Source organism: Mirounga leonina, unplaced genomic scaffold, assembly GCF_011800145.1.
Source record: "Mirounga leonina isolate KUSES-001 unplaced genomic scaffold, KU_Mleo_1.0 Mir_154, whole genome shotgun sequence".
Classification (NCBI taxonomy): Eukaryota; Metazoa; Chordata; class Mammalia; order Carnivora; family Phocidae; genus Mirounga; species Mirounga leonina.
The window spans coordinates 48,585,460-48,607,371 of NW_023270389.1; the positions used below are offsets into that span (position 1 = coordinate 48,585,460).

General features: G+C 45.0%; 1 protein-coding gene across 4 annotated transcripts in view; it reads left to right on the forward strand.

Moving 5' to 3' along the window:
* Positions 1-386: 386 nt before the first annotated feature.
* SEC16B (SEC16 homolog B, endoplasmic reticulum export factor) overlaps positions 387-21,912 on the forward strand; it is a 58,281-nt gene continuing 36,755 nt past the window's right edge. Inside the window, exons 1-3 of one of the 4 annotated variants that reach the window (XM_035010717.1) lie at positions 387-819; positions 19,090-19,428; positions 21,196-21,308. In XM_035010717.1, the coding sequence (XP_034866608.1) occupies positions 19,148-19,428; positions 21,196-21,308 (394 nt within the window). In that variant the 5' untranslated portion in view covers positions 387-819; positions 19,090-19,147. Of the gene's footprint in view, positions 820-19,089; positions 19,429-20,846; positions 21,309-21,912 lie in introns of those variants that run through there. The other 3 variants (XM_035010720.1, XM_035010721.1, XM_035010722.1) reach the window with 3 other exon arrangements.

The following is a 21,912-nucleotide window of genomic DNA, read 5'->3' on the forward strand; positions in this document are numbered from 1 at the left end:
GGGATAATATTACATACTTTTTTTTGCTTGGTTAATATGCCATAGAAACCCCTCCAAGTGAACTGCTACAACTCTAATTTACTATTTACTAGATATCCTAATATTCCATGACATAAATGTCGCATAATCTATTCAACCATTTCCCTATTCATGAGCATTCACTTTCTTATTTTTTTGAAATGAAATTCACTTTTTTGAAAGGAAATTCATTTCACTCCAACCTCATGATTTTTAATTATTTATTTTTTAAAAAGATTTTATTTATTTATTTGAGAGAGAGAGGGAGAGAGACACGCAGACTCCCCCCTGAGCAGGGAGCCCGACACGGGGCTCAATCCCAGGACCGTGAGATCATAACCTGAGCTGAAGGCAGATGCTCAACTGACTGAGCCACCCAGGCGCCCTCCAAGCTCGTGATTTTTTAATGAACTAAAATCTGTAATACTGAATCAACGTCTCTAAATTTTACTCTTTCATTTTCGAATCCTGCCTTTTTTGCTCAGTTGTTAACTTGCTGTCATGATTGTTTAGAAAGTCGACCCGATATATAGAGCAGGAAGGGGTATGTGTGGTTTCTTTCTCTCATCTCGGGTAGTGGCCTCTTTTACTAAGACCTTCTCAATATGGCGGTCAGATCATGTTTCCAGCCTCAGGGTCCACACAGAGAATCGTTCCGTTGGGAAACTGCTGCTCAGGCAGAAAGGTTCTGGGCGGCTGACGTGGCATCCCAGTTTCCAGGGTCTACCAGCTGTGAGAAACAGCAGGCTGTCAGGATGGGCTATAGCAGCAACAGCAACTCCTGATTTAGGGGCAAGAGATGTAAGTACTTACTTTCGCCACTAACCAAACCAAACTCAAACTGAGGAATGCTGAGAGGGAATCCAATTCCCAGCAGAGACTCTTCTAACAGATTCATTTGAGAAGCATTTGGTCTTAACCAGAGTAGAAAGGCATCAAGCTGGCACAAGGTCTGCAGCCAAATGAAGAACCTCCCAGGGTCTTGTTTTACAAAGCAAACTTCAGCTGCGGCTAATGTCCCTTTCCAACCCCTTAAAGGGCCTGCGTGCCACTGCAGGGGCTGTCCCCCGTGGGATGGCATGCGTTGCTAATGTGTGAAAAGAACATGGGATTTCAACTTCCATAAAAATTTTAGGCAGGTTCGATTATGGGACGATGAAAGGAGCCTCCGCAGTTACAGTGTCGGGGGGAGAGGAGAGAGCCTGTTAAATATTTTAAGGAGGCTTCAAGTTGGTGAAAGCTGACTTGGAACGTGGAAAGCTGAACGTGGAAAGTTCTGCGTTCTCGGGCTCTGGCTTGGGGTGTGGTGTCTGCCAACTCAATGACAAATGAAACCCTGATGTGGATCCTTTAGCAAGCAGTGGCTCTAGGGCCCCTGCAGGGGCGGGGGGGGGGGGGGCGCGCTTCCTTTATGAAACCTACCTCATGTATCACCTTCCACCCTGGAAGGCATGTCCAGAATCTCTGGTGTTTTCCGAGTTCACAAACCATGTGTTTATGGGATGGTGATTTCTCTTTCTTTCTGTTGAGACCTTTTACTCTGATGTTTGGCTCTGCATGAAACCTCATAATGACCAGTAGCAGACTGCTCTGAGTGTGGTTAACTGACTAACAGATATTTTTGCTTGTTGCCTCTATGCTGGGGATATCTAAGTGAACAATATGGAAGAGGTTTCTGGGCCCGTGGGGTTTGCTGTCCAGCAGGAGAAACAGATGTTATGACAGGACAAATGAGCAGTGGGTGGAGAGTCAGGAGACCTGGAATCGGGTCCTGGCCTTGATCCCAATGAACCAGACAGCACTCTGGGCTTCGGTTTATTGCTGTAAAATGAATGGGTTGGGGAGGATGGCCTCTTCAGTAATTGATTCCTCACCTAGTGTGAGTTTTTCCCTTGCTGAACAGATTTTCACACAGCCTTGAATTTGCGCCACATCCAATTTGGGAAGGGGGCAGTTTGGCGGTGGCGGCGGCGGGGGGAAGCGGGGGAGGCTTTCTTTATGAAACCTACCTCATGTATCACCAACCAGTCTTCATCAGATCATGATTTTCTTTTTTTTTTTTTTTTTTAATATTTTATTTATTTATTTGAAGAGAGAGACACAGCGAGAGAGGGAACACAAGCAGGGGGAGTGGCAGAGGGAGAAGCAGGCTCCCCGCGGAGCAGGGAGCCCGATGTGAGGCTCGATCCCAGGACCCTGGGATCATGACCTGAGCCGAAGGCAGACGCTTAACGACTGAGCCACCCAGGCGCCCCCAGATCATGATTTTCTGTAACAGAAACTTGAAGGACAATATCTTTGGTAGGAGGAAAGTTTGCTTCAAAGAAAGAAGTCTTAAAGGTAGCAATTGCATACAGACTCATCTTAAATATCTGAGTTTCTATTTTCAAATGGTTATTGATTGGAACAAGTACTTTTCCAACTGCTGCTGATTTTTGAGGGGAAAAGACACAAAAGTCTGACACTAAGGAAAATGAAAATTGCTTGAAATAGGTGTGATTCACAGGCTACAGCCTGAAAGAAATTAAACTGAGTAAAAAATAAGCCAGGCTGTGGTTTCAGATAGAATAGAAAATACCATAAAAAAAAGAAGAAGAAAGAAAAAAATAAAAATACCCATCTTGGTGACTGAGCAGTGCATCCTCAGCGTCCAGAAACTTATCACCATCAGCTCAGTCGTTTTTGGCTTTGAAAATTGTGGGAGTTTCGTTGACGTGTTTTAATAGAATGATAGATAAAATCAATTCCTTTAATATAATTAGCATGCATATTTTCTTTCCCCATCAGCCTTGCTTAGCCTAGGTCACCAAATTATCCACACGGGCATTCATACATCCCTCGCTGCCCTTTACCTTCTCAATGGCATAAATGTACTTCCTGACCCCTGAGTAATCCCTTCTCTTGGGCTATGAACTCCATACCCACTGGCCTCCTGGGGGGACCACATCCATCAGTCATTACCTTTACTAACCCATCTCTTCTCTAATTGGCTTTCCACCATAGTGTCTCCCGTTTTATACCAAACAACCAACCAACCAACCAACCAGTAAGCCGATGAAAACCCCTCATAGTTTCTCCTTACTGTCCTATCCCTTTTCAGATCATTCCACCAACCCTATGGAATCCAGGGGATACTTTCAAGTTCTTATATAACTTGATCTCTTACTATATTTTTTCTTTTTTTTTTTTTTAAAGATTTTATTTATTTATTTGAGAGAGAGAATGAGATAGAGAGAGCATGAAAGTGGGGAGGGTCAGAGGGAGAAGCAGACTCCCCGCTGAGCAGGGAGTCTGATGCGGGACTCGATCCCGGGACTCCAGGATCATGACCTGAGCCGAAGGCAGTCGCTTAACCAACTGAGCCACCCAGGCGCCCTATATTTTTTCTCTTTACCTCTTCCTCTTTCTTGACACACTCTCCTTCCTTGACTTTCTTTTTTTTTTTTTCTTCTTCCAAGATTTTATTTAAATTCAAGTTAGTTAACATATAGTGTAGTATTGGTTTCAGGAGTAGAATTTAGTGATTCATCACTTACATATAACACCCAGTGCTCATCACAACACATGCCCTTAATGCTCATCACCCATTTAACCCATCCCTTCACCCACCTCCCCTCCAGCAACCCTCAGTTTGTTCTCTTTAGTTAAGAGTCTCTTATGGTTTGCCTCCCTCTGTTTTTTTTTTTTTTAAGGTTTTATTTATTTATTTGCCAGAGACACAGTGAGAGAGGGAACTCAAGCAGGGGGAGTAGGAGAGGGAGAAGCAGGCTCCCCGTGGAGCAGGGAGCCTGATGCGGGGCTCTATCCTAGGACCCTGGGATCATGACCTGAGCTGAAGGCAGGCATCCAATGACTGAGCCACCCAGGCATCCCTCCATCTCTGTTTTTATCTTATTTTATTTTTCTTTTCCTTCCCCTATGTTCACCTCCCTGTTCCTTAAATTCCTCCTTCCTTGACTTTCTTGATGCTGTTCTAACTCACGCCTTCACAGTCCACATGGACTTGTCTTTCTCTGTCTTTTACCTTAAGCTATTTTTTAAATTTATTTTGAAGTCTGTGCTCTTCCTTGACAATCTCATCCACATCCATGATTTTAATGATGAGTTGTGTGCTGATAACACTGAAATCAAAGCACATACAAATCTTCAGGAAAGAAGAAACGTATAAACAAATAAATCCCACCCACCACAAATGTGAGTTCGTGCAGACTTCTCTCAGGAGCTCCTGACTCATTCACTGCCTGAGACAACTCTGGTACATTGTCCTGCAGGCAACTCAACTTACCATGGCCACCTGAACTTTCCTTTCCACACAAAACCTGCTTCTTCCAGTAAAAGACAGTTCAGTCTTGATCAGGGACATGACCAGGCCAGAGCTGTGTAAATTCAATTACCCTCTAAATCTCATTTATTCTGCTTCTTTGTTCTGTCTTGGATCTGATGCCCACCCCCTGCTCACATTTGTCTTTCCTCCAGAGCTTTAGTTTGGCTTGCATTGACTTTAACAAGGAAGATGTTGGCAACTGCATTTTAAGGCTCACTCTGCCTTCAGTCTGGCACTCCCCAAACCATTCTCTACATGGTGCCTTGTGCGATTTTTTAAAATGCTCTTCATAGTATTTAGCAAAAATTCCAGATCTTCGTGATTCATTCCCAGCTTGGCCATACGGACTCCTTTCTCCCATTCCCCTGAATGTGCATTAGCCTCTAGTCTGATTGAATATGGTGGGTCACCAGAGCCTGCCCAACTGAACATCCCCTCCATGCCTTTGTACTTACCGATTCCTCTTCTGGAATCATAACCATGCCCCAATTCACCCTGGTTAGTGCTAATTATCCAGCAAGGTTCAGTGAGCGTTTCTACCTCAGGAAGCCTTGCCTGAGTTAGCTATCCTTCCCAGATGACCTATTAATTTTTGTAACAATTATCACATTTTATTAAAGTGATTCATTCACTTTATTTGCCTTTCCAGTATGTGGTGAAAATCTAAGAAACAGAATTATGTCTTATTTCTGTATCCCTAATGCCTACAACAGCATGGCACATAATTGTTATTCAATAACTGCTACTGAATGAATGAATTGTGGACAGACGGCTGCCTGAAGCTCCAGGTTGATATTCTATTATTTCAATCAACTCAAGGAGAAACACACTTCTTTCTCAGTAGTCCAAGTGTAAGTTCAGAGAGGATGCTTCTTGGACATGTCCCTGGGCATGGGCTAACTGCTGAATTAATCACTGTGGTCAGGGAGCTGTGAGACTCTTACTGTCCAGGTATGAATTTTGTGTTGATTCTTAGAAGGGGGGTTGTGGGGGTCAGTCCTATATGTGCTATATAAACTGAGAGGGGGCAGGGAAGTTCATCAGAGGTTAGGATGCTGGGGAGGCAGACATAACAATGTTCACCATCGTGTGTGCAAACAGTGTAGGTACTGGGGAGAGCTAGGGAGACCGTCTGCTCCACGTGGCTGGCTAAGGCAGCTAGGACAGTCTCTTCAGTCTCAGCTCTTACCACTGCTGTCTTAGTCTGCTCGAGCTGCTATGACATATTCCACAGTCTGGCTGGATTATTAACAATGGAAAATTACTCCTCACAGTTTTGGAGGCTGGGAAATCTAAGATCAAGTTGCTGGCAGATTCAGTGTGTCTGGTGAGGTCTGCTTCCTGGTTCATAGATAACCTGTGTCCTTGTGTCTCTCCATGAACTGTGTCCTCACTTGGCAGAAGGGGCGAAGGAGCTTGCTGGGGCTCCTCTTAGAAGAGTACTCATCCCTTTCAAGAGAGCTCTATCCAATGACCTAATCACCTCAAAGGCTCTATCTCCTAACACCATCACATTGGGGATTCGATTTCAACATACAAATTGTGGGGGGACGCAGACACAGTCTTCAGCAACTTCTTTTTGTGCCTGAGGCTCCAACCACACTGCACATAAAACCCAGTGATCTTATGCTGAATACACAGGCCCTCCTTTACGTCTGAGCCCTTGTCATAGGCAGCTTTCAGTGGGGAACACGTTCTCTCTTGCTCTCTTGCTCTCCTTCCCCTCCTTCTAGGCTAATGTACTCAGTTTCTCACCCATTTCTTGGTTATTAAATAGGAGCAGGGACTTTTGGGGATCCTCTTGCTTTATCAGAGAAAGTATGTAGAGTCAGCTTACATAGGAGAAAATATTTTAATTACAACAAATAATGAATTAATATTTGTCTAACATATTATTTGTTGAATGAAGGAAATAATTTTATTTATTTATTTATTTATTTATTTATTTATTTATTTATTTATCAGAGTGAGTGAGAGAGAGAGAGGGGCAGTGAGAGAGGGAACACAAGCAGGGGGAGTGGGAGAAGGAGAAGCAGGCTTCCTGCCGAGCAGGGAGCCCGATGCGGGGCTCGATCCCAGGACCCTGGAACCATGACCTGAGCCGAAGGCAGTCACTTAACCACTGAGCCACCCAGGCGTCCCTGGAAATAATTTTTTTATAATTTTATTTTATTATGTTATGTTAGTCACCGTACATTACATCATTAGTTTTTGATGCAGTGTTCCATGATTCATTGTTTGCCTATAACACCCAGTGCTCCATGCAGAACATGCCCTCTTTAATACCCATCACCAGGCTAACCCATCCCCTCACCCCCCCTCCCCTCTAGAACCCTCAGTTTGTTTGTCAGTGTCCATAGTCTCTCATGGTTCGTCTCCCCTTTGATACCCCCCCTTCATTTTCCCCTTCCTACTATCTTCTTCTTCTTTTTTAACATATAATGTATTATTTGTTTCAGAGGTGCAGGTCTGTGATTCAACAGTCTTACACAATTCACAGCGCTCACCATAGCACATACCCTCCCCAATGTCTGTCACCCAGCCACCCCGTCCCTCCCACCCCCACCACTCCAGCAACCCTCAGTTTGTTTCCTAAGATTAAGAGTCTCTTATGGTTTGTCTCCCTCTCTGGTTTCATCTTGTTTCATTTTTGGAAATAATTTTTTTTTCACTCCAGGGGTAAGGCTATATACTCCAGTCAGTTTCACTTAATGACATCATTCATTCAATAAATGACATTCAGACCAGCACCAGGTCATGGTGGCATAATGTCAATGTCATACAAAGTATTGTATCTTTAGTGAGAAAGGAAATATTCTCGGGAAGCTTGTACAGAAACCACATCGCAGAAGCAATGTTGGGAAAGGCAGTAAGTAATTACTCAGCATGCCAAGAATCTCTAACATTCGTTTATGGGATCCTCCCAGAAAATAATGAACTTTGGCCATCTCCCTTGTGATACCTGCAGACATCCATGCTTAGAAAAGAAACTTCTCCATCATCTTGACATGCCCTTCAATGTCCTCCAGAAAATGAAGTTTGAACTTTGATTTTTGGCATCATAAGTGGCTCCTATGGAAGTTGCCCTGATGTGCTAAATTCAGCATTAGAACAGCGCTCCTGGGGATCTTTGAATAAGTGACTACTTATTCCAAACTGAGAGAACAGGGATGTGAATGCCACTAAAATCTGTGTGTGTACAGGCATAGGCTATTTCTGTCCATGGAACAGTGGGCAGAGGAGGAGAACCAGCAAAGGATTGTGCACCTTTATTGACCAAAAAGGGGACAAGGAGAAAATACAGAAATTAATCTGAGTTCTTATTTTTATGATTATATATATGCATATATACACACATATATATATATATCTCGGGTTGAATGAACCTATTTACACTGACTGATAGCTTTGAAGATTGTAATTATTGTATTCTCATGGAATAGCTTTCTAAATAATTGCATTTTTTGCATTAAATGTGCCACATGGCTATTCCTAACAAGTATGCTTTTCTGAACAAAGCTTTTTTTCTTTTTAAAGATTTTTATTTATTTATTTGAGAGAGAGAGAACGATAGAGAGAGAGCATGGGAGGGAGGAGGGTCAGAGGGAGAAGCAGACTCCCTGCCGAGCAGGGAGCCCCATGCGGGACTCGATCCTGGGACTCCAGGATCATGACCTGAGCCGAAGGCAGTCACTTCACCAACTGAGCCACCCAGTGCTCCATGAACAAAGCTTTGACTGGAAGTCCTGTGGTTGATTTTTCCTCCACTTGATGACATACTGACACTGTGTGAATTTGGTGAAATCTCTTACCCTTTCTGGTCTTGCTTTTATTGTCCCTAAATTGACGAACTTTCATTACCACTGGGTAATGAAAACAATGAGCCAAGGATGGGCATAGATGGGGAAGACAAGCTATGAATGTAATGGATAATTATGATGAGAGAGAGGGCAGAATAAAAACGGAAACCAGTAACCTCAGATTAGATTCTAAGCCAATAATAAGGGACAGCTAGGATAAAAACTAGATATGAACTGCAATGATGAATGCTCAGTAAGAACAAATACCTGAACAGCCCAGAAGCTAATTCTACTGCTGTGCTCTTTTAAATAGCAACGTTCACAACAAGCATTTGTCGAACACTTGCTACATGTAGGTGCTATGCTAAGAGATTTTCCTAGGTCATGCATGGATTTATTCAACTATTAATCGAGCACCTATGAACAGTACATTATCTCACTTATCCTACAACAACCTTGTGAAGATATCTGTTATTATACTATCATTTAACACATGAGGATGCTTAGCCTGAGAGGCTAACTAACTGGCTTGAAGTCTCCCAGCTAGTCATAGAGATATTGGGACTCAAATCCAATTCTGACTGCCAAGCCTGAGCTCTTAACCGCTGTTCGGCACCATACTCATGAGCTGTGCATGCAGTTTAGCTTGTCACACCTTTAACAGAATGTAAGGAACCTAAAAGAGGAAAGGCAAAGATTTTTTGAAAACCGACTTCCCCCATTTAACAGGCACCTTGGTGTTTGTCCTTGTATCATTTCATTTCACCCACATTACAGCCCTGTGGGGGTACTTTCTAGATTTCATTTCATTTTAAAGATGAGGAAACTGGGTCTCCTAGATATTGAGTGACACATGGCTGGGAAATGGCATAATTAAAACGAAATCCAAATTTCAATTCCTATTTTCTTTCCCCTGGGCCTTTGCTACTCAAAATGATTGAGGGAAGGACATTTTATAAGGAAATATCAACGTGATGGGAAGGAGAAGGCTGCTGAGCGCCATAATGGCTGCTTTCGCCTATTCAAAGAGTTAAACGAGAGTTTGAGTCACACATGTGTGTTAGACAGGAAGGGCATCTTTTTTTTTTCTTTTAAGATTTTATTTATTCATTTGAGACAGAGAGATACAGAGAATGAGAACATGAGCAGTGGGAGAGGCAGAGGGAGAGGGAGAAGCGGGCTCCTCGCTGAGTCAGGAGCCCGATGCGGGGCTCAATCCCAGGACCCTGGGATCATGGCCTGAGCCGAAGGCAGATGCTTAACCATCTGAGCCACCCAGGAGCCCCAGGAAGGGCATCTTGACTCTAAAATATTGGGGCATGTTTCTGTAAGGAGCCTGAGGACCCACCTTCACTGGAGAGACAACACATCCTGCCCCAGGTAAACTGAGAGAGAGTCCCTGGGCTCCTGGGTCTCTCTGGTGTTTTATGCAACAGAGAATCTGAGTCCAGCAGGGGAACTTGGAATGCCAGGGGTCTGCAGATGCGAAGAGCTGAATGTGAGTGAGGACTTCGCCTGATTCTCCCTGGCTTAGATATTGCTTCACCTGCAGGGATGGATGCTTTCTAGAGATTCTTTCCAGCTCATCAGTTAGGTGTCTGAATGTCTGCTCTTGTTCAGAATGAGTCTCTTACACATTTCTAGCAAATGGCAGGAGTGATCTGGGGGGTGCAGGGTACGTGGGTGTGAATGTGTGAGTGCATGTGGGTGTCTATTTGTCCCATTGCAAGTATGAAATTTCTTTGAAGTCTCATGCTTCATAGTAAAAAATTAATGCAGATTTGAATTGTATTCCTTAATACTCAATAATACCATATTTGCATTTGTTTAAAATTAAAATACATTTAAAAATTGCTTATACATTAAAACTGGTGCCTATTCTGTGGCATCCTGCACATCCTTCCTGGGGCTGCAGGTACTTTGGTGTGAGAAACACTGGGCTGTACTTTGTCGGAGTTTCTAATTCTGATGATCTTACCTTAATCCATTCTTTTTTTTTTTTTAAGATTTTATTTATTTATTTGACAGAGAGAGGCACAGGGAGAGAGGGAACATAAGCAGGGGGAGTGGGAGAGGGAGAAGCTTCCCGCCCAGCAGGGAGCCTGACGCGGGGCTCGATCCCAGGACCCCGGGATCATGACCTGAGCCGAAGGCGGACACTTAACGACTGAGCCACCCAGGGGCCCCTACCTTAATCCATTCTTTTTGTCCTATGTAGTATTTGACATAATTTCCCCTGATCTCCTGGCTCAATGGGGGGTGGGCGAGCACTGGATTAAGAACCTGTGGATTTCCCAGCAATAATGGATACTCAATTAATCCCTTCCTGATGACTTGGGCACACACAGTTCCTAGGCACTTTATAGCTTTTCCACGGAAATAACAGTTAACAGCTATTGAGCATTTACTATACCTCAAACACTTTGGAAGTGTTAATCTAATTAGACCCTTATAATAACGCTGTGAGGTCACTTCTCTTCTTGTCCCCATCTTACAGATGACGACAAGGAGACGCAGAGTAACTTGCCAGTTCACTCAGCCAGCAGATCGTGAAGCGGGAGCTGAGATTCACTCCGAGGCAGGCTTATTCTGGGGCCGCTGGGATAAGTTGTCCTGCTCCTCTGAGGAATTTATGTCCTATCAGCCTCGCTGGCTCAGAGAACGCTCTGAGGATATGACAGCCCTTTATGTTGTGCGGTGGCTGTGTGAGTCACCTCAGCCCGTTGGCACTTGATGTGAGGTCAGAAATCACAGCAGCATCTAGATGCCACCCACTCATAAAATGGGGGGTGGTAAAGTGAGGGGAAGGTGGGCCACCTCTGCCAGCCCGGGGCTGCTAGGGAAGAATGGAGTCATTCTTTTTCTTGAGTGATGTGCTTCTGCCAAGAGCTAAGAAGTAGGATGCAGGGAGGGCGGGCTTGCAGGCAGCCAGGTAGGTGGCATTTAAAGGACTGTGCATACACAGTGTTCCTCGGTCCTGGAGGAAATCTACTCTGTGCCCAAACGTCCACTTCTCAGAGCCACAGTCCCAGGGTTGGCAGGTGGCTGATGGTGCCTGTCCCAGCCTAATTGTCTCTGGCCCTCAGACCATGTTTTCCTGGCACACTTCTCCCTGTTAACTGGAACTGCTGACTGGCACACATGCTCTGCTTCTTGCCCGGCACCCGGCTTGCCTGGAGGAAGGGGTCAAAGCCTTGGTGGCCAATGACTGGCCGAGCCCATGAGCCCCAGATCTCCAAGGCTGGCTCCTAGTGGTGGCTTTGCTGGAGTCAAGAGGCTGCTCTGCCCTAAACCTTCACCCCTTGACTCATTCTTCGAGTCAGAGATAGGCGATGCTTGCTCAAACGTGGTTGGAAATGCAGGTGTGGACGTTATCCAGTCATGCCCACTGTGACTAAGAGGTTTGTTTGTTTGTTTGTTTTTTTTAATTGTGATTTAATGTTCTTTCCCCCCCCCCACCATCCCCTTGGAGCATGTCTCTTAGATATATGTAGGGACCTCAGTTTAACAAGGTGTGCAGATAATTTGCATCTGTTTCTGTCTCGTCTCCACATGCCATCCCTTTAGCCACTCTCTGGTCAGTCCCCTGAACTTACTGCCTCAACATTTTCTTTTCCTTTCTCTAGAAACTCCATGTCAAAGTTTGGTTCTATGCTCAGGAAGTGAAAACTACTGGCTAGAATCAGACGGTTAGACTGCTGCTGTCAGTGCGAGGTGTCCGCTCATCTATAAATGAAATCTTTGCTGAGCCTGTGTCGCATGTCAGGCACCGTGCTGTGCATGGTGGGCGGGTGTAGCGTGGAACGAAGCGCAGCTGGGCAGGCTGCCCGTGGAGCTTCAAGTTCATCTAGGTCTCCGGTAACAGCTGCATTTCCAACCCGCTTGTTCCTCTGAGCACACGTTCGTGAGAAAGCCCATTCCCACCTTCCACGCAGGCTGATCCAAACCCTCATTATCAAGTCCCTTACCAAATGCTCCCCAATCTCTAGCCAGTGGAACTTGGCAGTTTATTCCACGGAGAATTCTCCATAGCTGGTGCCCATCTGTGCTCAGCTTCACCTCCCTATCCCTTTCTTAAAGAAGAGGTGTCCTTCCTCTTAGCTGGGTTCACTTTTTGCTCCTATACTCCGCATCCCATATAACCAGCCTCTTTGGGGATTTACTCCTTCTGTAACTGTTTCTTTTCTGTATCTCCATGGGCATCAGCATGGAACTCTCTTTCGTCTTGTCCACACTAGCCTGGTTCTTCCAAGCTGAGCGTCCCGTAGCAGCCCCAGCGATTGCCCCTGTTCTTCACACCCAGGAAAGTCCCAGCAGTCTCCTTTTCCTTACCTTCCATTCTCTGCATAAGTGACTTCTTCTTCTTTTTTTTTTTTTTAAAGATTTTATTTATTTATTTATTTGAGAGAGAATGAGAGACAGAGAGCACGAGAGGGAAGAGGGCAGAGGGAGAAGCAGACCCCCCGCCGAGCAGGGAGCCCGATGCGGGACTCGATCCCGGGACTCCAGGATCATGACCTGAGCCGAAGGCAGTCGCTTAATCAACTGAGCCACCCAGGCGCCCTGCATAAGTGACTTCTGTGCTGAATTCCTCACTCCCTTGGCCATCGTTTGGTCAGGTTATGATCATCAAATCTCCTGGTTGCTGAATCCACTGATGTGGAGAACACTTCCCGCTGGTTGCCTTTCTCAACATTTCCAGAAGTTTGGTGTTACTGAGCACGCTCCTGTTTTAGGAGCCATCAGCTCCCCTGGCTCCCAAGACACTATCCACCCCTGGCTCTCTGCCTATCTTCCCGGCCCCTCCCTGTTCTCCTTCATGGGCTCCTCTTCTGTATCCAGCTCTTAGATGTCAGCGTTCCTCACTGGGACCTGTCTTCTAATACCCAGCATTTTTTAGGCAACGCTACCCATGCCTGTGGCTTCAGTCACCCTGTTTCCCTCCTCAGACCTTTGTCTTGAGCTCTAGATTCTTAGCGTCTACTTCTTCTTTTTTTTTTTTTTAAAAGATTTTATTTATTTATTCATGAGAGACAGAGAGAAACAGAGGGAGAAGCAGGTTCCCAAGGAGCGGGAAGCCCGATGCGGGACTCGATCCCAGGACCCTGGGATCATGACCTGAGCCGAAGGCAGACGCTTAACCATCTGAGCCACCCAGGCGCCCAGCGTCTACTACTTCTTGACCACTCTTACCGCTGCCCACAGACCCCTCAGTTAGCAAATCCAACACAGGAGGTATCTCCCCCGCCAAAGTGGCTCCTCTTCCAAGATTATTATTCCCACCCCCCCCACAAAGGCAGCATGGTCCCCTCTCGACAGCCTGGAAACTTGGCATTGTTTTCCATTTCTCTTTCTTAATTTTCTACATTCAACAGAGTATCATTTCATGTCAATTCTGTTTTATAAACAAAAATACATATATATGTACGTATGTTACACACACACACACACACACACACAGCCTGTGTGTATATATGTATTATTTCTCCCCTCTTCTCCATGTCTGAATGTCTACTGCTCCACTGGACTGAAAGCTTCTACAGGGCAGGGATTATACCTTATTTATCTTTATCTCCTATGCATATGACAATGCTGGGCATATAGTGGATGTTTAATAAACATCTGTTTAGTGAATGAATGACTTCTGGAATCTTCTTTCCAGAAGAGCAGGCTGAGCACAGTTAAGCAATCTTGGACACTTTGGGGAGTTACTGCCCCATTTTAGCATAATTGTTGCATATGGGTGCATAATCGTTGCTGACATGACAATGACACTTTTGGCTTGAATACTGATTAAAAATAATGTCAGTTGATTTTTTTTCTTTAAAAATAACATGTTTATTGCGGAAGAGCTAGGAAATATGGACAAGGAAGAAGAGAAAAATAAAATCATCCACAATCCCGTGACCCAGACAAATAATTGCTGTTAACTTGTTGACATAGGACCTCTCAGTCTGTTTTCTAAATTTTTATTTTTAGTAAAGGAATGGGGTCAAGCCTGGGGCACGTCTCAGCCGGTGGGTTGTCCCTTGCAAGAGTAAGCAGTCATCTATTCACATCTATCAGCACTAGTCCGGTGGGGAGAGATTAACAGCGTTACTAGCAGCGATGATACTTTTGTTAGACAGGTGTCAAATCAGGGTAGTTACTCCTATGTGAAGCAAGACTTTCATCAGTGGCCTGGCGTTTGGAAAGGGGAACAGAGATTGGGAAAGGAAATTCACATCAATTAGCAAGCGGCCCGGGTTCCAATTCCAGTGGATAGTTAGAATGAAGAGCAGGAGTCAGACATGAGGACAGGACACCTGGGGAAGGGGATAATGTGAAAACTGTAGCTGTTCCAGCATGAGGAAACCTATGGGATCATGCAAGGGCATTGCCACCAGGACTTGGGGTGACGGGACTAATTTTAGCCCACCTCCTGGTGGGGACAAGCTGCTAATGTACTGTCAAGCTGGGAAGATTTGGTTAGAAACCAGGAGGAAATGAGCTGCTAGGTTAAAAGATTTAGTAACTGTAGGTATGTGGGGCTGGGAAAGGCAGAGATTGATAAATCCCAAACCTTTGAAGCGGTGAGATCCCACCACTATTTATTTCATTCCATGACCCATATAACTGTTGTATGCCGTATGTCAGTATGAAATAATTAAAGCTAATTAAAATTAATTTTGGTTGGTGAGTGTTTGAAGAGTTTCATAATAACTCTTGAGATAATTAGAGATGCTTTGGGATGTCACAAAAACAGCATTTGGAATAACTGGGCTAGATATTTAAACGAGAGATGTGCAATGAAAGCTAGTAACAGAATGATAATTCTGTAGTTGGAAGAACACTGAATCAGGAAGGAGGACTTTGGGGTGTCCTCAGTATCCTGCTAAACTGGCCCTCTGAAATCAACAACAACAACCTGGCTTTGTAGCATTTGGGAGTTTCTGTGTAAATCCTCCCACCATGGTGGATTCCAGATTAGCGGTAGTTTAACTACTGGCTCACACCATTCCTGAATGTTCTTAAATCGGCTCTTGGAAGCCCGGCGCAAGGTAACTCCAGCATACCACCGTAATCCTGACTGAGCCAGTTAGCTTTGCGGTCTTGGGTAAATCACTTCACTTCTCAGGATCTTAGTTTTATCATCAACAAAGTGAAGTCACTAGAATAACCTCAAGGTCCCGCCAGAGTTAACATTCCAGGATTGTAGCTAGCTGGTGCTCAGGGCAGGACCAGCACCATGTCATAAGCCAGAAGAGTTACATCAGATTTTCAGGAATATTATTGTGATATACTGGAAAACATAATTGGATACCTGGGTCTGGGTCATAATCAGCCCTCTTCTGATTCCTGCTGCTAATGTGCGTGTCCTTCTCTAGTACCTCTTCTCAGGAGGATTAAAGAAGCCAATGGCTTACCAGTGGAGTAAGAAACCATTCCTGCGGTCAGAGAATTCTACACCCAGCTGCCAGGCCCTAGGAGTCAGCTGGGGGTCTGAGACAAAGTCTTATAGTTTAGGTATGTTACCTTCTCTGACCATGAGACCCACCCAAGCTGGTCTTCCCTGAACTAGTAGCAACATGAGAGGTTAACTTGTTTCTGCTTTTTGAAGTCAAGGACTGTGTCTTTCATAGTTACCTGTCTCAAGTCCTGGCAGGTAATAGGCCCTCAGGAAGTGTTTGTTGAAAGAATGTGTGATTTAGGCCCTTTGAGCAAATTCTGAATTCTATTTATTTTCCCCCCACCTTTATTGAGATATAATTGAAATATAACATTATGCGAGCTTAAGGTGTCTAACACGATGATTTGCTGAATTTTAAAACAGTGATTCAAAAGTGGACATAAGCTTCTCTATGTTTGCCTGAAGAAATGCATTTTTAAAATGCAAACGATGATTTTCTTTTTGTAATAGAAAACTTCTCAGTGCCTTCAGTGCAATATCGGGCATTTGCCTCCCATCTGCTGCCACAACCAGAACCCAACAGAGAGAAACACGAATGAGAAAACCCCGAACCAGACAAACCAGGTGGTTACCACCCAGCAGTGAGGGCTCTGCCTGCCTCCACCAGTGGAATTAGCTCATCTTTTTTGAAAGGAAAAGCATCCTACTTATTTATAGAGCATATGTATTTCTATATCATGTGCCAATTTACTAACATCCAATCCTCATAATGACTCTCAGAAGCTAAGTACTGTTACTCCTTTTTTATTTTACTTTTTAAAAGATTTTATTTATTTATTTGAGAGAGAGAGAGAGAGAGATCATGCGGGGGAGGGGCAACGGAAGGGGGAGAAGCAGACTCCCTGCTGAGCAGGGAGCCTGATACAAAGCTCCATCCCAGGACCCTGAGACAAAGACCTGAGCCAAAAGCAGACGTTTAACTGACTGAGCCACCCAGGCGCGCCCCTCTTATTCATCTTTGAGAGAGGAGGAAGCGGACTCCGAGGTTGAGCACTAGAACCCGCAGTGGCCGTGAGTCAACACCCCACAGGTGGTGCGCTTCTCCCCAGGCCAGGCCGCCTCAGGCTTTCTGCATTTCCTCTCCCTGCTGTCTCTGTTCCTTGTTTGCTCTGGGATTTGGATGCCAGCGACAAGGGCTCAGCCCATGACCGGGCAAATAGATGCACCAGCCTCCGGCGGGGTTCTGAGCAAATGCGCCAGGTCAGGCCTGTCCCAGACTAAAGTAGTGGGGCTGGACTTCGCCCTAGTGAATCAGCTCCGTGGAGGCTGGGCGGTTGCAACAGGCACCTGACGGGCTGGAGATCTGAAGGCCAGGTAAGTCTCAGTAGATGTGGCACCTGGACTTTGACATTCCCCAAGAGGAGAGAGACGCTCTTGGGCCTGGAGAGTGCTGGAGGAAGCGGCGCTGGAGGAAGGGGGGAAGCCACCCAGCAGGTGTGTGGGGACGCTAGCCCCCTTGCTCTCTTTCTCTTGGCTGTGCTGTACTGTCAGATTAGGAAAAGCAATTTCACCCTTGCTGGGGCCTGGGAGGGTCACTTACGTGAATGCAAAAATGTGGCTTGTCACCGTAGATGCGAGGTCTCCACTTTGAGAATCGTGGGTGCTTTTCATTTGGGGTCCTTAATAACCTGAGGCCTAACCTATGGGAGTTGATATGTCAGCAACAGAATGATGTGATTTCAGCCAAGGGATCGGGTATTGTGCCTTTGAGACTGAAGAAGGGCTGTCTAGTGAAAATATCTGGGGACAAGGCAAAAGAGCCTTTCTTCTTGTTGAGCTTACTTGCGTCCAAATGGTATTAAGTTCCACGGACCTTCAGGAAAGACCCATGTGCCCTTTCACTGTGTTGGGGCATTTGGCTTTTGCTGGGATTCGCTGGAAAAGGCTTGTAATGCACCTGGCTATTTTCAAGGGAGGGGGCTGACACAGGAAGGAAGGTACAAGTTTTTCTGAGCTGTAATTGATCTTGAGGTGGAAGGCACTTCTCTTCTCCTATGTTCTGCTTACAGCTTTGGCTCATAGCTTCATAGCTGTGGACCCTGGCCCCGTGGCATTCAAGCACAGTGATATCTTGATATCAACATATACCCTTTGACCTTTTGTTCTGATACAATTTTTTTTATGTTAGACTGGGAGTTTCAGGAGTGAGAGCAAGTTAACTGTATTTGATCAGAATCTTTCAACCTAAAACAGTTCCCAAGAGAGAAAAAACATGGGGTCTGACTGAGCTAATATATTCTCCTGAGGTAGGAGAATCCCCAAGCTTTCCCTCTGAAGGCAACTGGCAGTAGGTGCCCCTCTGTGATATGGAGCAGAGGAACTTGGAAGACGATATGTCTTCAGAGCTATTTCTCATGTTGAAGAATAAGTGGGGAAAATTAATTTGATGCTGGGAGACTTCCAGATTTAAAAATTTCCAGCCGGGAAGATCATGGAGATATGGCTGGCTAGCGGGTCATGAGAGCAATCCCAAACTTGATTCCCTTGGAGGAGGGGCAGCCAGGGCCACATTATAGAGCCTTGTTCTTCTAAGAGGTTAAGGATTCAGAAAAGATGTCTCTTGAGGTCAATTTAAGCTTCTTTTTGTTTAGGAAATGTCTTCCTCCATTCATACTGCCCTAATCTTAGCTCTGATAACATCAACTACTGTTACAACCAACAATTACCATATACCAGGCAGTGTGTTGGGCGCTTTTCATAAGTTATCACCGACTCTGACAATATCCCTGCAAAGCCAGTCCTTCTGGTCCCCATTCTATTTCTCAAGGAAACTGAGGCTTGAAAAAATTAGTGAATAAGTGGCAGAGTTAAGATTTAAACTCTGGCTAAGCTCTCAGCTCACCTGTTTCTCTGAGAGCCGAGGGCCTCCGCAGTAATTGTTGAAGGAATAATTGCTGGTGGGATAAATGAACAAACACGTATTTAATTAGAATACTTTGATAGTGTTTTAGAGCTTTATCTCTGTTTGTTCTCTGTCTCCCCTGCCTCCCACATCTATTGTTGCTCCAAATATATATATATGTATATTTTTTTTTTTAAAAAAGATTTTATTTATTTATTTGAGAGAGAGAGACTGAGAGAGAGAGCACATGAGAGGGGGGAGGGTCGGGAGGGTCAGAGGGAGAAGCAGACTCCCTGCCGAGCAGGGAGCCCGATGCGGGACTCGATCCAGGGACTCGATCCAGGGACTCGATCCAGGGACTCCAGGATCATGACCTGAGCCGAAGGCAGTCGCTTAACCAACTGAGCCACCCAGGCGCCCCACTCCAAATATATTTTTTAATTTTTAATGCAACACCAGTATAATTGTCTAGCCTGTTATTTCATGTATCTGCTTGACATTTTTTCCCAGATATCTCTATATTAGTATCTGTGTGTTTTGTTTTAGATAAAAGATTTGAGGACCGTAGGTGCTTTTTTCGCAAAACCTAATCAGTCATCACGTTTGGATATAAGCCTAAAATGGTGACCTTTTTATTTTATTTTTTCGTCTGCAGGAAGAGAAAATAACTACACAACCGATTAAAAACACGAGAGTAATTCTGAGGGTCAGGGATGGAATTTTGGGCTCCCCAGTGGCCACGGCAGCCATGGGGGAGGCCCACAGCACCAGCAAAGGATCCAAGCCGAGGGCTTCGGAGAGATGGAATTCATCGGCCCGTTCCTCACTCTTGGCACAATGGAGAGAGGTACCACGGGAGCCCCCCGTCACAGCAGGACCCCAGGACAGACCACCAGCAGCCCTGTTATGTGTCCAGGCCTGGGGAAAGGCATCATCAGCCTGTGTCCAGGGTTGACTATTATGAAGGTGGTTATCCCAGTCAGTTGTATTCAAGGTATGGTTCTAGAGCTTGGAATTCACCCAACTCCTAAGTGCTTCTGAATAGACTATTCCTTTCCTTCTTCCTTTTCTTTTTATTCCTGCTCTTTTTCTTTTATTTCCTCCTCTACCCGATTACATTGACTTCGCCAAACACTTTCCTCTCCCGCATTGGAGTTATGTGACGGAAAATAGTATTTCTCTCCTCTATGTCCCCTCGTGGGGCTTCTTGAAGAGGCTATGACAATGTGACTGGGTGTTGGGGCCCGGGCAGAGGGTAGAAAGAATGGTGGATTCAAGGCAGCAGATGAGCCCCTCTTACTCTGGGATTGCAAAAGGTAATATTTGTAGATTTCGGAAAAGTTTGTCCTAGAAATTCCTATAAAAAGTTCTTAGCATTGTGAGCGTTGACACCACCAGAACCAAGAAGAGACCCTGTGCCTAGAACAGAACTTAGGGTGTGATAGACACACAGAACACATATGTATTGGACGAATGCATGGAACATTTTAGAAAATGAAATCAACCTCAGAGAATGCAGGTCTAGGGTTGCAGGCTCCCAGTTCAGAACGAAGAGGTATCAGTGAGGTGATTCTAGAAGAATCTGGAATTCCTACTCCCGAATTCTAATTGACAGCAGAAGATTTAATATTTTATGGAATATTTGAAGCCATCTGTGTTCCACTTTGGCTTTTCCAGGTGGGATATTCACCTGCCTACAGATTTAGGGTTGAAATAATGACAGTTACTGGAAAGCATTTGCTCCTATTAAATACTAAAGAATTAGTAATTGATAAAAAGACTAACAGCATGATATTCCTTTCCCCAATCTTTTTTTTTAATATATATATATTTTTTACAGATTTTATTTATTTATTTGACAGAGAGAGACACAGCGAGAGAGGGAATACAAGCAGGGGGAGTGGGAGAGGGAGAAGCAGGCTTCCCACTGAGCAGGGAGCCCGATGCGGGGCTCGATCCCAGGACTCTGGGACCATGACCTGAGCCGAAGGCAGACGCTTAACGACTGAGCCACCCACGCGCCCCTCCCCAATCTTTTTGTATTGAATTCTCAAAGGAAAGTATGTTAAGGGCAGAGGCAATAAAGGCAATCAGATTTAAGAGAGTCCAATGTGACTTCTTCATCTCGTTTCCATCTGTATGTAATATGCGTGGGAATTACAGTGGTGTATCGGGTACCTACACAGTCATCTGAGGAAGGGGCATTCTAAGATAACATCAGGGCAGGGTAGGGGCGCCTGGATGGCTCAGTCAGTTGAGCATCCTACTCCTGATTTCGGCTCAGGGCGTGGTCTTGGAGTTGTGAGATCAAGCCCTGCATCGGGCTCCGTGATCAGCACAGAGTCTGCTTCTCCATCTCCCTCTGCTCCTCCCCCTGCTCACTCTTTTGCTCGCTCTCTCTCTCTCAAATAAATAAATAAATAAATAAATAAATAAAATCTTTTAAAAAATCAGGGCAGGGTTTTCTAAGATAACATCGTGTATTGTTGGATGTATTTGAAGAGTAGGAGGAATCACGGGGAAGGAGAGTGAGACACTTGGCTATGGTTTTGCTATAAAAATCCCAACCTTGTTCTGAAACAAAGGCCCTACTTCTGCTCTGATTCTGCATCTTCTGTTTATAGGATCTAGAATTAACTGTGGTTTTAAAGCGGGTTCTAGACTGAGGTCACAGTTTTGTCCTGTGAAGTTGTCCAGTCCTCCACTGGTTTCTCTTTACCATCTCATCCTTGACTGGCTGGCCTTCTTTGCGGTATTTTAGGCCAGGCATGGAGGATCTGTATCGGAGCTATCATTCTTCAACCCTAAGGGAAGAATATGCTTATGGAAATTATTACTACCATGGACACCCGCAGCAGCTGCAGGAAGAAAGAGGTATGGAATAATCTCCACGGAGCCTTTGGGATGGTACAGCTGATCTGGTAGGCAGGGCCTGCTCAGAGCCTCACCTTGGCTATCCTGCTCCGCTGAGGTAGAGCCCCTGTCCTCACCTGCTTCTTTCTTGGCCAGATGAGGCCACAACAGGTCACAGCAAAGACACTACTGCTAGATGTCTTGAGAAGAGACTGAAAGGAGCCATTTTTCTTGTACGTGTCGGTGATAGTACTGAACCTACCATTACGTTACCAGGATTATGGATAGTTCACACTTCAACCCCATTTTTTCTTCTGCTCCTCCTATAGCCAAGATTATAGTCTCTGACCAAGTAACAGTGAAGTCATTTCTTCTTTTTAAATTTAAATTCAATTAGCCAACATAGAGTACATCATTAGTTTTAGATGTAGTGTTCAATAATTCATCAGTTGCATATAACACCCAGTGCTTCTCACATCACGTGCCATCCTTAATGCCCATCACCCAGTTACCCCATCCCCCTACCTACCTCCCCTCCGAAACCCTCAGTTTGTTTCCCAGAGTCAAGAGTCTCTCATGGTTTGTCTCCCTCTCTGATTTCTTCCCATTCAGTTTTCCTTCACTT